The sequence below is a fragment of the Pleurodeles waltl genome, chromosome 1_2 (genome assembly GCF_031143425.1).
Source record: "Pleurodeles waltl isolate 20211129_DDA chromosome 1_2, aPleWal1.hap1.20221129, whole genome shotgun sequence".
Lineage (NCBI taxonomy): Eukaryota > Metazoa > Chordata > Amphibia > Caudata > Salamandridae > Pleurodeles > Pleurodeles waltl.
The window spans coordinates 1,274,134,338-1,274,148,533 of NC_090437.1; the positions used below are offsets into that span (position 1 = coordinate 1,274,134,338).

At 41.8% G+C, this 14,196-nt stretch overlaps 1 protein-coding gene across 2 annotated transcripts in view; it reads right to left on the reverse strand.

Moving 5' to 3' along the window:
- Window positions 1–1,352: 1,352 nt before the first annotated feature.
- The window catches only part of PANK2 (pantothenate kinase 2), a 35,840-nt gene continuing 22,996 nt past the window's right edge, over window positions 1,353–14,196 (reverse strand). For both annotated transcript variants that reach the window (XM_069204741.1, XM_069204750.1), the window contains 3 exons: window positions 9,058–9,181; window positions 6,245–6,370; window positions 1,353–2,226 (listed from right to left, as the gene is read on the reverse strand). In XM_069204741.1, coding sequence (XP_069060842.1) covers window positions 2,179–2,226; window positions 6,245–6,370; window positions 9,058–9,181 — 298 coding nt within the window. In that variant the 3' untranslated portion in view covers window positions 1,353–2,178. The remainder of the gene's footprint in view (window positions 2,227–6,244; window positions 6,371–9,057; window positions 9,182–14,196) is intronic.

A 14,196-nucleotide genomic window follows, 5' to 3' on the forward strand; every position in this document is an offset into this window, starting at 1 on the left:
ATTATGTTTATTTGTAATGGAATTGTTGTGCCTAACCACAGGCAAACTGTATGCCCTCCCAAGAGCATAGGCCAGACGTTCACTGTGGAGAAGCACAAACTTCTGAAAGAGAAGGTTGGCAACAGACCAGCGTACTGACCAACTGCCTTACTAGACCCCACTTGAGGACAGTTGTATGGAATGACTGCCCAAAGCATGGATTGGTGTAGAGAATGGTGATCCATGCCAGTGCTAAGCCTGACTGAAAACCAGTGCTGAGAGCAGGCACCCATCTAGACCCACTATCTGGCCCCAGGGCAAATCTCAGAAACCGTCAGGATGCTCCTTCTCCACTCAGATTGTCAGGATGCTACTGGGTGCTAACCAAGATGGGGGCTGAGGGGAAAATACCTCCTGTGTGGTACCTTAACAACTCTTGCAGGTGCATCCATCAATTCCCCCACATTGCTGCTGGAGCACGGCTCAAATAGTGGGTGCACCCAGCAGCGAGAACTACCAGTTGCTCCTCTCCAATGCCGAACTCTACACTTTTCCCCCATGTCCACCAGCTTCTCTACACCAGTCGCTGCTCTAATGGTCCTGCTTGCTCCTCATCACCGTAGTCTGCTGCTCAGGACACTGCGCCGACTGGCAGCCAAGCAGGTAAACCAATGCTGAAAGAACTTTTGGAGAACTTCAAGTCAAGGCTTAAAACCTGTACCAGAACTAGTATCTCCCAATCCGATTTGCTTAAACAGGTGAGGTTTTGAATATGTTAATATCTGTTTATTTTCACACTGTTTCACTGTAAACAAAGGAGCTCAAATTCATCATACTAACATGCCAGAGCTCTTGGCTTTGTCCAGGCTGGTTTGACTGCAACCGTCTTTTTAAACTTTGAATAATGTACTTGTATAAAAGAACAACACTGCCTGAAAATATATGTACACTCATTACGTGTAAACTTTTACTCACCTATCTCCAAAGAATGTCAACATCTAAGAAGATGATTTTGGTAGTCTAGGAGTTCACAGCAAGATCTGGCTGAAGTTCAGGGACAAAGGGCTGTACGTGTTACAAAGACTGCCCAGATGCCCCACAGCTCCTTAGTTCGTAAAACACGGTCTTATAATACTGTGCTATATTGTACTGGCAATCCAACGCCACTGCAGCCAAGTCTTCATGCAACTTTATATGCGATACTGTTACAGGTAGTTGTGCAACTGTATAAGTCATATAGTTATTTTGTTATAAATTCTGCATTAATTTCAGTCACATCTAATATTTTACATAAAACTGGTCTGCACAGTTAAACACAAAGTTTGAACAAGAGGTCATGTACAATGTTATTCAACACAAGAAGAAATGAGTGGTTGTTTAGATCTTTCTTCCAATTCTTTATTTCTTCTTAAGAATGGCAAATATGAAAAAACGATTCAGATTATATAAAATACTTAAAACTGAATTAGTGCAACGTAAACACCAATTTACAAAACTAACAAATAAAAGTAACAGATTTTAGAATACTCAATGAATACAAAAATAACCACCTTAAACTAAAGTTCTCAAAATTTATACTATAGTTTTTTTAAACAACTGCATTTTTTTGAAATGTTGACAATGTAAACACGAAAAAGCAATACAATTAAAAGTAGCTACTGTAACACAAATATGAAAAACTGATAAAATAGTATGCTTTCCCTTTTCAGCGTGATGTGATGCAACAAATCACCTTGCAACACATGTATACTAAAATAAAACTTAACAGGAAATACTAAAAGATAGAACTACACAGCTGATTGATGGGTGAAAATCGGTATTTTCCATGCCTAGCTGAGTTGTGGATAGAGGTTTGCTTGGATGGCAAGGAAAAATATAAATTTAACAGTGATGCAAAGCTAGGTAGCTGAAAGGAATACAATACTTCAAAAGGAACACTAATTACAGCATGACTTTCGTATTATAAAACTGGATAAAAAAAATAGCTAGTGAGTATACATCATCACTTTGGAAGATATAGAAACATACATTCAGATACATGATGCTATATTAAAAAAAGGCCTCAGTGACTTCCAAAAACTCCTGAATATTTTTTGACATCTGTCTAAAACTTTTTTGAAATTTCTTGAAAATTCCGGATGGAGCAATTTCATTTTATGTACTTCTTTGGCATTAAAAAAAGCTTCTTAGCAGTAGCCATCATGTATTCAACAGCTCCAGAAGAGCCCCTACGGCTCCAAAGTAGCCCTAAGACAGAAGAAGAAAGATTACATTAGGTACACAAATTACAGAGAAAGGGCACTAACATTTTAAACACAGTTAAATTATTGTCAAAGGGAACCCCTTCAATGCGGAGGACAGCTCGAAGCCATACTCCACACCGGTGCTCACGTGTGCAGGACAGCTCCGAGCCACCCCTGCATACAACTCTAAAAATTCATCCGCTGTTCCCAGTAGATTGATTTCTTTTCCTCTTTTTTAGCCTTGAGGGCTGGGAGAAGAGCTTCCCTAGCTGCCTCAGGCATTTTTGTTTTCACTGTAATGTCTGTCGGTGCACATGGCCATGCTCCCCGCAACCCTCGGGGGCAGAAAGCCCACTAGACACCAGGGAATAATTATTTTTTCATTATTATTTGTAATTATGGGGGCAGCCCAGTCCGAGCATGGCAATCCGTCCGCCGCAAAGGGGAAACAGTCATTCTGCCTCCCACCCCGGGGAGGCAGATGAGGGCAATTACCCCCATCTGCCCTTCCTGGGGGCACGCTCTCTAGACACCTGGGATTACTTTTTTGTTTCTAGGGGTGGGAGTTGCTCAGCATGGGCATGGCCATGCCCTCACCCCCTCAAAAAATGGGTAAACAGTCTTTCTGCTCCCATGCGGACGAAAGCATCTCATCCCAATGGCAAGCAAGAGGATATTTGATTCTTTTGGGTGTTGTTTTTACAAATTAGGCCAGGAGAGTTTGGCTAACTTCAGTATCATCCCCTTGCAATGGTGAATGGCTGCACTTTTTGGGCTTGGATAGGCTGCCACCTGGAAAAACCTACCAGACAGACAGTTCTGAAAGCTAGACATCTGGGAGCATTCAGGATGGTTTTGCATCCATCCCACACCATTTTCTTACCCACAATGCCCTGCAAACCTCAAATGCTGAATACAATCTCACATTTTTCCTCACAGTTCTGTGATGGAAAATTCCAGAATCTACACAGGAACATATCCAACCGATGCCAATAGGAGTCTCGACGCAAGGGCTCCCATTGTACTTGGTCTGCTAAGTTCCCGTCACTGGCATTAGGCCGAGCCATATAAGTGGCTTAACATTTTTATAAGCACAAGTAGGGAAATGCTGGGTGGTAGGAATTGTGTGGATTCTGCAAGTTTTCATCACAGAAATTTAAGAAAAAAAGCATGATTTCGGGCAAGGTTTGAGGTTTGCAGGGCATTGTGGGTAAGCAAGCTTCAGGGGATTCATGCAAGGCACCCCATTTTAGATTCCCCTAGGTGTCTTGTTTTCAAAACTTTACAGGTTTGCTAGATTTCCCTAGGTGCCAGCTGAGATATGGCCAAAAAAAAAACACAGCTACCCACTTTGCAAAAAACAGGTCCGTTTTGCATAGAAAAATTTGAGGTATCCATGTTGCATTTTTGGCCATTTGCTGTCGCGGTCACTAGGAATACCCACACAAGTGAGGTACCATTTTTATTGGGAGACTTGGGAGACTGCTGAATGGAAGTTTTGTGGCTCTGGACAGATTCCAGACCTTTCCATCACAGAAATGTGAGGAAAAGGAGTTCTATTTAGTTAAAGTTTGAGGTTTGCAAGGGATTCTGGGTAAAACAACCTGGTGCGAGTCACTTACGTCACCCCATTCTGAATTTCCCTTGGTGCCTAGTTTTTAAAAATGTACAGTTTTGCTACGTTTCCCCATGTGCCAGCTGAGCTAGGGTCCAAAACCCACAGCTTCCAACTTTGCAAAAAAAGGGTTGGTTTTAAATGGAAAATTTTGATGTATCCATGTTGCGTCTTGGCCCGTTTCCCGTCGCGGGCACTAGGCCTACCCCCACAAGTGAGGTACCATTTTATACTGGGAGACTTAGGGGAACACAGAATAGTAGAGCAAGTGTTACTGCTACCTGTATTTCTCTGCATTTCCCCTTGCAAATGTAGGACAATGTGTAAGAAAGAAGTAATTTTGAGAAATACCATTTTATTCACATGCTACTATGGGTACCCACAAATTCAGAGGTATGCAAATAGCCCCTGCTTCTAAACTCTAATTCTTGTGCCTATTTCAGAAATACATAGGTTTCCTTGACACTTATTTTTCACTATTTATATTTTACTATATGAATTACTCTATACCAGGTACACAATGAAAAAACATTGCACGGTGAAGCTCAGTTACTGGCTCTGGGTACCTCAAGTTCTTGAAAACCCACAAACCCTCTATATTCCCCACAACCAGAAGGGTCTAGTAAATGTAATGGTATATAGCTTATGTGAATAGACCATCATGATGAGAAGTTACACATAAAACCGTTGTCACTAACGTGACAACTAAAATGATTGTTTTTTCCTACTATTTTTCAAAAATTATCTAGCAGTGAAATGTTTAGAGGAGAACCTGAAAAAGGCATAATGTGTTCTTTAAACCTGGTGTTCATCCACCAAAACTAGAATTTGGGCTCCAGAGAGGAAATGCAATATAATGCAGATTAGTTATTTCGGACAGAACAAAATGTGATACTTTGAGCCAAACAAAAAAAAAAGAAAAAAGTTCACACTGCACAATTCTGTTGGTATTTTATAATGCTTTGGCTGCAATTGTTCTCTGGATGAAGCTTTACAAGTGTGCCGAAGGGTGAACAGGTTACTGTTATTCTGATAATGACTGAGCCAGCTGTTACTTGTAAATGGCACTGGGAACTTCGTATGAGATTTTTAAATGTATCAGTTTCTCCATCAGTGGCCACTGCAACATCTTCAAAGCAGGAAGAGTTGAAAATTAAGCAAAATGCCCAAGGTGCCAGCTTCCATTTAACATTCAACTGCACTTAGGGTTGCTCTGGGACCAATCAGGTGGTCGGATATGGTCACAGCAAGGGCCTAAGCGGAGAATCAGGACTGTACACATTGCTGTAAAACAGTAACAGGAGGACCCAAATGGTGTTTGGTCCACACCTCAGCAAGGAGATGAACGCACACTCTGTCCATCAGTTTACCATTGGGTCTCTCAGGCTTACACTTGGTAAACACACCAGTCATGCTGATCCAGTGATAATTCCCCCTTACCACAAGATAAGGGACATGCGTCAAGCATAACTACTCTGGAGTAGTGATAGAAATAAGAAATGAGTTTTGAAAATATCCAAAAGAATGCTGCAGGATACAGAGTGGACTTAAAAAAAAAAAAAAAAAAAAAAAAAAAAGAAATCCATGAAAATTGGATAGCCCAATTAAGCGTTGCCTCTGGAAAAATTTGCCAATTTTGGGGATCCTGGATCAATGTGTGAAACAAACAAAACAGCTCTGCAGGGATGACTGGGACAGAGCAGGAGCTGAACTTATCAAGTGTGAGCAACACTTCACTTCCACTCTTACTACAACCTTATTATAGGAGCAGATTGTCCCTATGTCTTGTTATCGTTTTAACCTACTACAGGGTGTTTTTTTTTTTTTTTTTTTTTTAAAGACAAATGGTTTAAAATGGATGCTCTGAACGTAAAACAAAACATATAGAGGTTGCTTCGTATTGGCATATTCTGTTTAAATTATTTTCAAATTAGAAAATATTTATTGTGCTTTGGAATCCCAGACTTGCATGTAGATAGATTCTTCTATAAAAAATATCAGAGTATTACATGTTGGACAAGGGTTTTGTTTCTTTTTTTATTATTATTGTGCAATAGCAGTCATCTACCCTATCCGACTACATGGAGGTATGTAATCAGGTTTGAAGAAGGGTTGTAGAAGAACTACTAGACTTGTTGGGTCAATAAATCATACAAACCGAAGCAGTTATGGACTGTAGCACTAGACATTAACAAAAATATTTGCAAAGGCGTCACAGCTCTTAAAACATTCACAGCACGCTTTGATGTTCACAGTAAGTCTTAAGAACGTGGTATACTAGAAAACAGATTGGTCACATTAAAACCTCAATAAAGTTTCATCACTGAGTACATCTGACTTAAGAGGTCCAAACTGTAACGGTAGCTTTACTGCACATGGGTGTAGATGTACGTAAAGACACACTTACCTCGTGCTCCAGAAAAAGGGCTTTTAACTGTCCATTCGACCAATAGTCCAAAGCGTACGCCAGAAGCTTCATCGAGATGGTATTGATACGCAAGAAGTTACCAACAAACACCACCCGGTTTATGTTCTATATATTAGAAGAAAGCGCAAGTCACAGGATTTTCTGATACCAGAGGTCTTTCAATAATGATAAATAAAGCAGTACATCTCATATCTCATCAAGGTTGTTTATCATGCATCCGGTTTTACAACACCTTCCGAAAGAACTAGAATTATGATAAACCCATGGGTTATGCACAGGGAAACCATTAACAGTGAGTTTTATGGTTCTGGTGAATAGTTGCTAAATTACCTTTATAAAAACAAAAAAAAGATCAGACATGATTTCCAAACTGTTGTTGACCTGGGTTGGGTTCGCACAATGCATGTTTCTGTGTACCGGAGTTTTTTATTTTGTTCAAGTCAAGGGTCAGAATGGACACAGCTGGTATTAAACTGAGGCCACAACCAGTGTAACTTCAGAGGGATATGAACGATGAGAAGTAACTGCCCCTCCTGTGGAAAAACTTCTAAAAGAGTTCTAGTTTTGTTGTGAAGGGTGAGGCCATCGTCCAGCCTGGATCAGATTACGAGAGCAAGTGGACAGGGCTAAATCAGAACCATCATACATACACCTCTGACTGCAGATTTAAGCACCTCCCTTTTCACAACCGATGATCTACGCTCTTGATCCGGCCATTAACAGCCTCTTTGCACTCCCAGAAAAGTAGGTTTAAAGCTAAAAACAGATGGGAGGTTAAACATTCTTACGATTATTCAATCTAACGACCACTTGTTCTCAAAATCCTAGATAACCTAAAACTAATACCAGTTCTGACATAACTGTCCAACATTGCCAATCATCTGAACAGTTGATGTTCGGCCAATAGGCACCTACTAAACCAGAATGCACCATCATAAGACAAACGTGAAACTCAAGTTAATAAATGATGTCACAAGAAAATTATTAACTGGTCTACTTTGGTATAGTGCTCATTCAAAGGTCCAAAACAACAGAGGCATGTTTAACTCACCATAAATTAACAAAGCATGATTGAAATGATTAACTATCTTTTTCACCTAATATTGACTCAAAAAGGTACCTGCGTCAGGTGACAAAAAGCATAAACGAGCAATCATACTTTATTAACAGTGGGACAGGTTGATACGGTGGCCTTTTTGTAGCACAGTACTTTATATTGGTCGGCAACCAAAATCTTTTTAACAATATCACCAATAACGTGTCTCAAAAAAATTTTATCAGCACGTTTTGAAGAGGAAATAAAATACATGTGACTGAGACGCAAACATGTTCAAATACAGCACTGTGCGCTTTTATCACAAGGTCCAAAAAATATAAAAATTGCACCTCTACATTTTTAACCGTACACTTTTAAGACAAGTTAAGAGGTGCAATCTTAAAAACTTTCCGTTGATTGCTTTTCCCTTAAATTACTTCGCCTTTAGAACATCTACAAATTACACATTATTAATATCTGCAAGATTTTACATCTGAATCTTTCATTCAATAATAAAAAATAAAAAAATAAAAAAGTTAGAGCTGCATTTACTTACACTGAAAGAAAAATGATTATCAGGACCTCTGTAAGAGTAGCAGCATGTTGCATAATCTTACGTAAAGCCACCCAAAATAACCTAGTATCCTAAGAGGTGCAATTTTAACCAAGAACGCTAGAAAATTGAAATATACAACCTTACAACTAAAACCACAGCCGCTACCGTGCGGGCTTTTGGTAAATCAACGTACCGACAGACCCCGCCTTGCTCATTTAGCGCTGGAGGCTTTGGCAGCATGCCACCTGCTCCTATTAATGATGGTCAGCTCCAACTCTCCGGCGGGTCAGCACTGCCCGCAGCATTTAAAATGAAAGAAGGGTATGTGACGTGGAGGTGTCAAAGTGAATTTATTTAAATAAAAAAATTTAAAAAAAAATCTTGGAAAACATCCCCTCCGCCTACTCCCAAGAACAGCGGTTGTTACACCTCTATAGCCAAAGTATGGGTCTATATTTAATCAATTTTGAAGCTACGGTGTTTATTGGGACAAGCAATGGGCTTCACATTTGGGGTAGGGCTGGTCATAGTGTATTAACCCTAGTGTTGGACGGTCTGGTCTGCTATGTTCTATGCCCTTTCTTGCATCAGGTACACAAGCAGCCGGAGAGCGAGCACCCTTCTTTCATAGCCCTGTACAATGCTGCTTGACATGAAACCTACAAGGCAGCACTGTAAAGAAGCTGAAAGCGAGGAGCTTGGAAGGACCGTCCCAGTCACACGCCCGGGGATGCACCAGAGAAGCAATGAGTTTGTTTGGAAAAAGATACCGTTAGGCAGACCAGCAATGTAGACAGTAAACACCGTGACTGTGGATCTTTTTAGAAACTTAACTGAATATTATAACAAACCCCAAACCTACAGAAATACAACCATGCTGGAAAGATTAAACCCAAGTTGACTTAAATGCCACCTCGCTTTCCATCCCTCCCAACAACGTCGAGGGATGCAAAACTTTCAACAACGAACAATTTCTAGATTTATTACACAAGATGAAAAAAAAGGGTCTGATGGAGTGCGAAAACATTTGGTACATGCAATGCTGTTTCACCTCTACTACACGCTGCTTTTTCTAACTTTCTTTACTTGTTGCAGCACAAAATTAAATGTACGTCTGGTAAGGTCAGCGAATAAACATCTAGGGGCTAGTACTGCAGTTAAAATCTCTAAAGTCATCAGGGTGGTAAGGGTGATGCTAACCTCGTTGAGGGCACACATCCTGGCTATGGAGCCAATGTTGTTAGTGATGGTGATGAGAGTGGCTCTGGCCAGGTCCTCCTTATTCACAGCATCTCTTTTCTCCTTGCTCATCATGTTCCCAAAGCTGGAGAAAAGAAACATTATCAGAATTAGAAATGAGCTATTGTTAAAAAAAATAAAATAAAATAAAAAAATAAAAAAAAGATTCTGAATGTTAGAAGTAAATGACATGCTTAAATTAAATATGTCAACAGAATACTGCATTGGGAGCTATCCAAACTCTTGGGTTAGAAACAGTGCCAGATACGAGTGGCCACAAGAAAGCAGATGCTGTGTGTTGTAACCTTCATATTAATACTGCAATGCTTTTTCTTACAGGTCTCATTTAGTTTGGAATTAACTGGTCTCCTTCCTCCTTGTTATCCCATTAGTTCTATTACCAGTTGTTCCCTTCCCTGATAACACACCAGTGTTCTATCTGCAGCTGATCTCTGAGAGGAACTGAGGGCCATATGTATGAACACTTTTTCCCATAGACACAGAATGGGTAAAAACCTTTGCTACATCTGGCCCTGAGACACTGATGTTGTCAACATCAAATACTCCCTGTAGCTCTTACAAGCCCCTCTCACACCCTTTTCAAAACATCACCATCATGCTCTTCTACCGTTTATCCGGTACCCACGATAACTAGTACAGGCTCGTGCTGGACATGTTTCCTTCTCTCAATATTTGCACTATTGTGATACAGTGTGTCATGTAAAACCTAACCACCCTACCACCCCTTCCAGCCTCCCACCTCCTTCACACATGATCCTTATGGACACTACCAGTGTTTTTACCCTGTGCTCTGCATTCACTCTAACAATCTTGACTGACATGAAGCTAGAAATAGCAGAGAATTGCAGGTGGTACTTAAGTGTATGACCCTTCCTGAAAGCTATCAGTGTTTCAGTGAGATCTGTTAACCCAACGTGTGTCCAGGAGGGTCATGAAGAGCCATCTAAAAGTGCCGTACAAAAGCCTTCTAAGACTCCTCTGGAACTAGCAGCTTAGGCACTACAGAATCGAAGGGTGTCTTACTCTGGTGGCCCCAGTTTTAACTCTCGGGCCAAGGACCCAATGTCGCTGCTGAGCATACCACGGTTTGTCCAACTCAACTAGCTGGAATTCCGTTTTACAATGAAAGATGTAACCCAAACTCCCTGAAATAAATCTGGAATTATTCTACACCTCTCGTCTCTCTGTTTCTGATCTGGACCTTCCTTCAAAGTTGGGGTAAACTCACTATTAAAATGACTTGGCATATATGAGAAGTAGAAAGATAAAATGTCACTTTTTCTCATATGCAACGTGTGGACTGATGGGGAGCTCAAATAAGCGTTTGGGGAGGGCTGAGTAGGGGGGGGGGGGCTTCTCTCTTTTTTAGCCATCCAAAGTAAATCCCAAAAAGGTCTACCTAGAACGGCATGATACATATGCACTCAGATTTTGTGTGATTCAGACGTACACCATTCCGAAACCACTGAGGGTTGTGCTATAGCACAGCACATGTTTAAATCTAGAAGAGCCATATCTCCCCTCTGTTTAGTCACTTGAAGTAGCTGAGGAGGAATTCCTGGCCTGTCATTATTCGAGACAAACTTTATCACTGATTTCTGTAGATGTTTGAAAATGGCTTTCCCACTGAAACGGGGAGAGCATAGAATAAGTAAAGAAGCCTAAGCAGTATAATTATCTTCGAGCATTTATTCTTCCACACATTGTAAAGGGAGGACCGTGTTGCAAGACCTTTCTATAATGGTTGTTAACAGAGAGAAAGTTTACCTAGAGTAGATATGCTACATTTGGTGTGATTTTGACCCCAAGACATTATAATATATATTAGTTTGCCCTTCTAAAAGGATAAATATTTCCCAGAGCCTGTGCCTTCTCCAGAAAAAGGGACAAGTTTAAAATTTCAGGTTTGTATAAATTAATTTTGTACCTTGTCACCAAATCAGTGTCTTTCAATTATCGAATCACCTCTGCGAGTGATGTGCCAGGTGATCCTAAGGTGAGAAGAAAGTCAACATAAGAGTATGTCGTGCTCATTCACACCAAAAAGGAATCCTCATAATATCTGGGGCACCCCGGATTTGGCTGGCCAGAGGAAAAATGGGAAGAGCAGACAACAAAGGTAACAAGGGATACCGCTGTCTTTGTCCTCTATACAAATGAAACGGTTGTGAAAGGTGGCCATCTAGCACTATTCATGTCATGGGGCAGACAGTTGCTCGCCATCATAGCTATTTATCTAGAGCCATTGGCCCTATGTTCCAAGACTGGTCTCAGATAACACCAGCCATCCATGAAAAACCTGGTTTCATAACCATGTGGGCCACCCTAGTATATTATCGTATGAGTGTCTGCCCTAGAGGAAGCCGTTTTGATTAGCGCACATTACATCAGGTAAACCCTTTTAAAAACAGAAGCCCAGATTTTGGTGTATAATTGGCCATCCACACCGAGCAGAGCAACTGGCTTGTATGAGGCATAAAGTCTCGGTTAGGGGGAAAAAACATAACTATGGCATCACCCATAGATGGTGTACCAACATTAGTTTCAGCGCAGTGATTGAAAAGATGCATCAACTTTGGGATCAGCCGAATGTCATAGCCTCCAGTGAAGCCATCAGGCCCGGATACTCTGTTACCCATCAAGGCCGTGATCAACACTCACGCCTCCTCCTTTTGCAAAGGGAGCATCCAAATGTTCTCTTTTTTTGCACCGTTAGTACAGGAAGATTAGTCCTCTCAATAGAGTCCTGTTGTGAGGGTGAGTAATCTCTTCTAGAGTATAAGGAGGTATCATTCTTCTAGTTTATCCCTTTACTTCACTAATATAGTGCAATTACTAGTCATTTTTTTATTAAATAATCTGTCTTCCTTCTACCACGGAGTAGTTTAGGTAAATGAGTGCCCACAGAGTCCGATAACTGCAACAAACTGCCAACTTCCTTTTTCATTACTCGAGGGTGCAATCTGTTGGATTACCCTTTACAAGTCCTATTAGCTAAGGTGTATTAGCTCCCTCGGCTAAGCTTATAGGTCCTCGTTATGTCTGCCCTCCTTTTCCCCATTAATCCTTCTCCTCCGTAATTTTGTGGCTGCCAAGTTGATGGTGAGCTTCCATTCAGGTGCTTCTTTAATTAAGGTGACCAGAAAAAATGTGAGTTGTCAGAAATATCGATAACCAAGATCTTTACAGTGTGCGTTTGTTCAGTAAAATGATGGTCTCTGAAATGAACGGAGGTGAAACCCACAATGCTTCCCCATAGAAAGCATCTTAAAGAGCTGCTGAGGCACTGCACACCAACTCCTTTACGTAAGATTTATTCAGCAACCTCAGCGATTACTTTGCGGCGCTGACCAAGGATGTCTCAAAATACCTGAACCAGAGGAACCAGGAGGTGGCGAAGTTGACTCAGCATGTACCCACGCTAGAGGGTTCTGGGGATACCAGGGGCTGTGTTACAGAATACAGCGCACTCACATTCTTTTCGCCAGGCGCACCTTTCAAAAGGTGCGCCCGACGCAAACAAGGAGAGCGCATCGTATTATATTGAATGCGCTGTCCCCCAGGGCAGGCACGAAAGCGGGTGCTTTAAAGTCGCTCCGTGTTTCACTGTGCTGGTGGCAACCAGTCTGCACTTTTAAGGGAGATTAGAAATTTCCTTGCAGGCGGGTGCAGTGAATGACTGCCCTCGTCTGCAAAGGGATGTCCGTGGGGTCTATAGGGCCCCCTTTCTCCCCTCCAGAGGGCTGCCAGCAGGGGAAGCACTGACAGTGTGCCTCCTGGCGGCTTCTTTCTTCCGTGCCCGCACTCAGCACGGGTGCAGAGGCAAAGGGATTCCTCATCTGCATGGAGCCACGCCCCTATGCAAATGGGGGAACACCCTCTTGTGATAGCACTGGTCCTATCTATGTGCCAGTCCGACCTGCATTACAGAAAGGGCAGCCCACGTGTCTGCGGCCCTTTCTGTAATATAAAAAGAACCCAGGGGTATGAAAAGCGGGCCCACATGCCCATTGCGCCCCCGGGCAAGAGTTAACAGACAGACATCCACCATGACATAAATCACTGAGACAATCCCTGACATTTTGACAAGTGTCCACTGCTTCAAGCATAAGGAAGACATTTTGGCAGTGATCCGCACTGTTGGTGCCATTCCCTTTAAGGGAGCGAGGATTTTGCTGCAGCAAGGGTCGTCATTCAACACACTGCAAATGCAGCTCCTCAGACATGCAACCAACGTCCTAACTGGGAAAGGAGTGAAATAAAGGTAGGGTTCACCCTTTGTCTTTCATTAATCCAGGAGAAAGCAAGACATTATGGATGTACCACATCTGAGAAGGAGCTGATCCACTCAAGACAGAGAACCCACAAGCTGTCAGCAAAGATAAAATTACCAAGGTATCCTCAAAAAAGAAGTGTTACATAAGTTGTATTGAGTTCGGATTTTAAAATTGGGATTTCCCCCATCCCTAGAGCATACAACCTCGAACATGCACACTTCATGCATACCCAATAGTGATCAAATCGTGTTGGCTTTCCAGGAACAGGTTGGCCAGTTGTGGTGGAGACTCGAGGTGACACATATGACTAAATTCCTAAACTTCAATCTAAGGGGCCTTAATCCAGCTTCTATGCATCTGGCACTTGTCACATGAAGAATCTTTGAATAACCACACACTCACCATATCAACGATTTACACCTTCAATTAGAATTAGAAGTTGTTCTTCAGAGAAGCTCTATCAAAGGTCATGACATCTCCAGACAGAGAGGTCGTGATTTTGGGTGGCAGGAGGGAGTTGGGAGTAAGAGACCTTAATCGTGTGCCTGACACTGGATAAATCAGTGCAGCACATGGGCCAGAATGTCACATGAACAGGGGCACATAGGGTCTGTAAACCGCCCTTGTTGGCAAGGAAACACCACAAGGCACCAGAATACACTCTACAGGTGCCAGTGTTCCTATAAGGGGGGGGGGATAGAAGGCAAGGAAACGTCTCACCTCCAAACTAAGGACTAATATACACAATATGGATAGAGGCACATAACTGACCATCTCAAGTTAGAGAAACTAAGAGAGGACA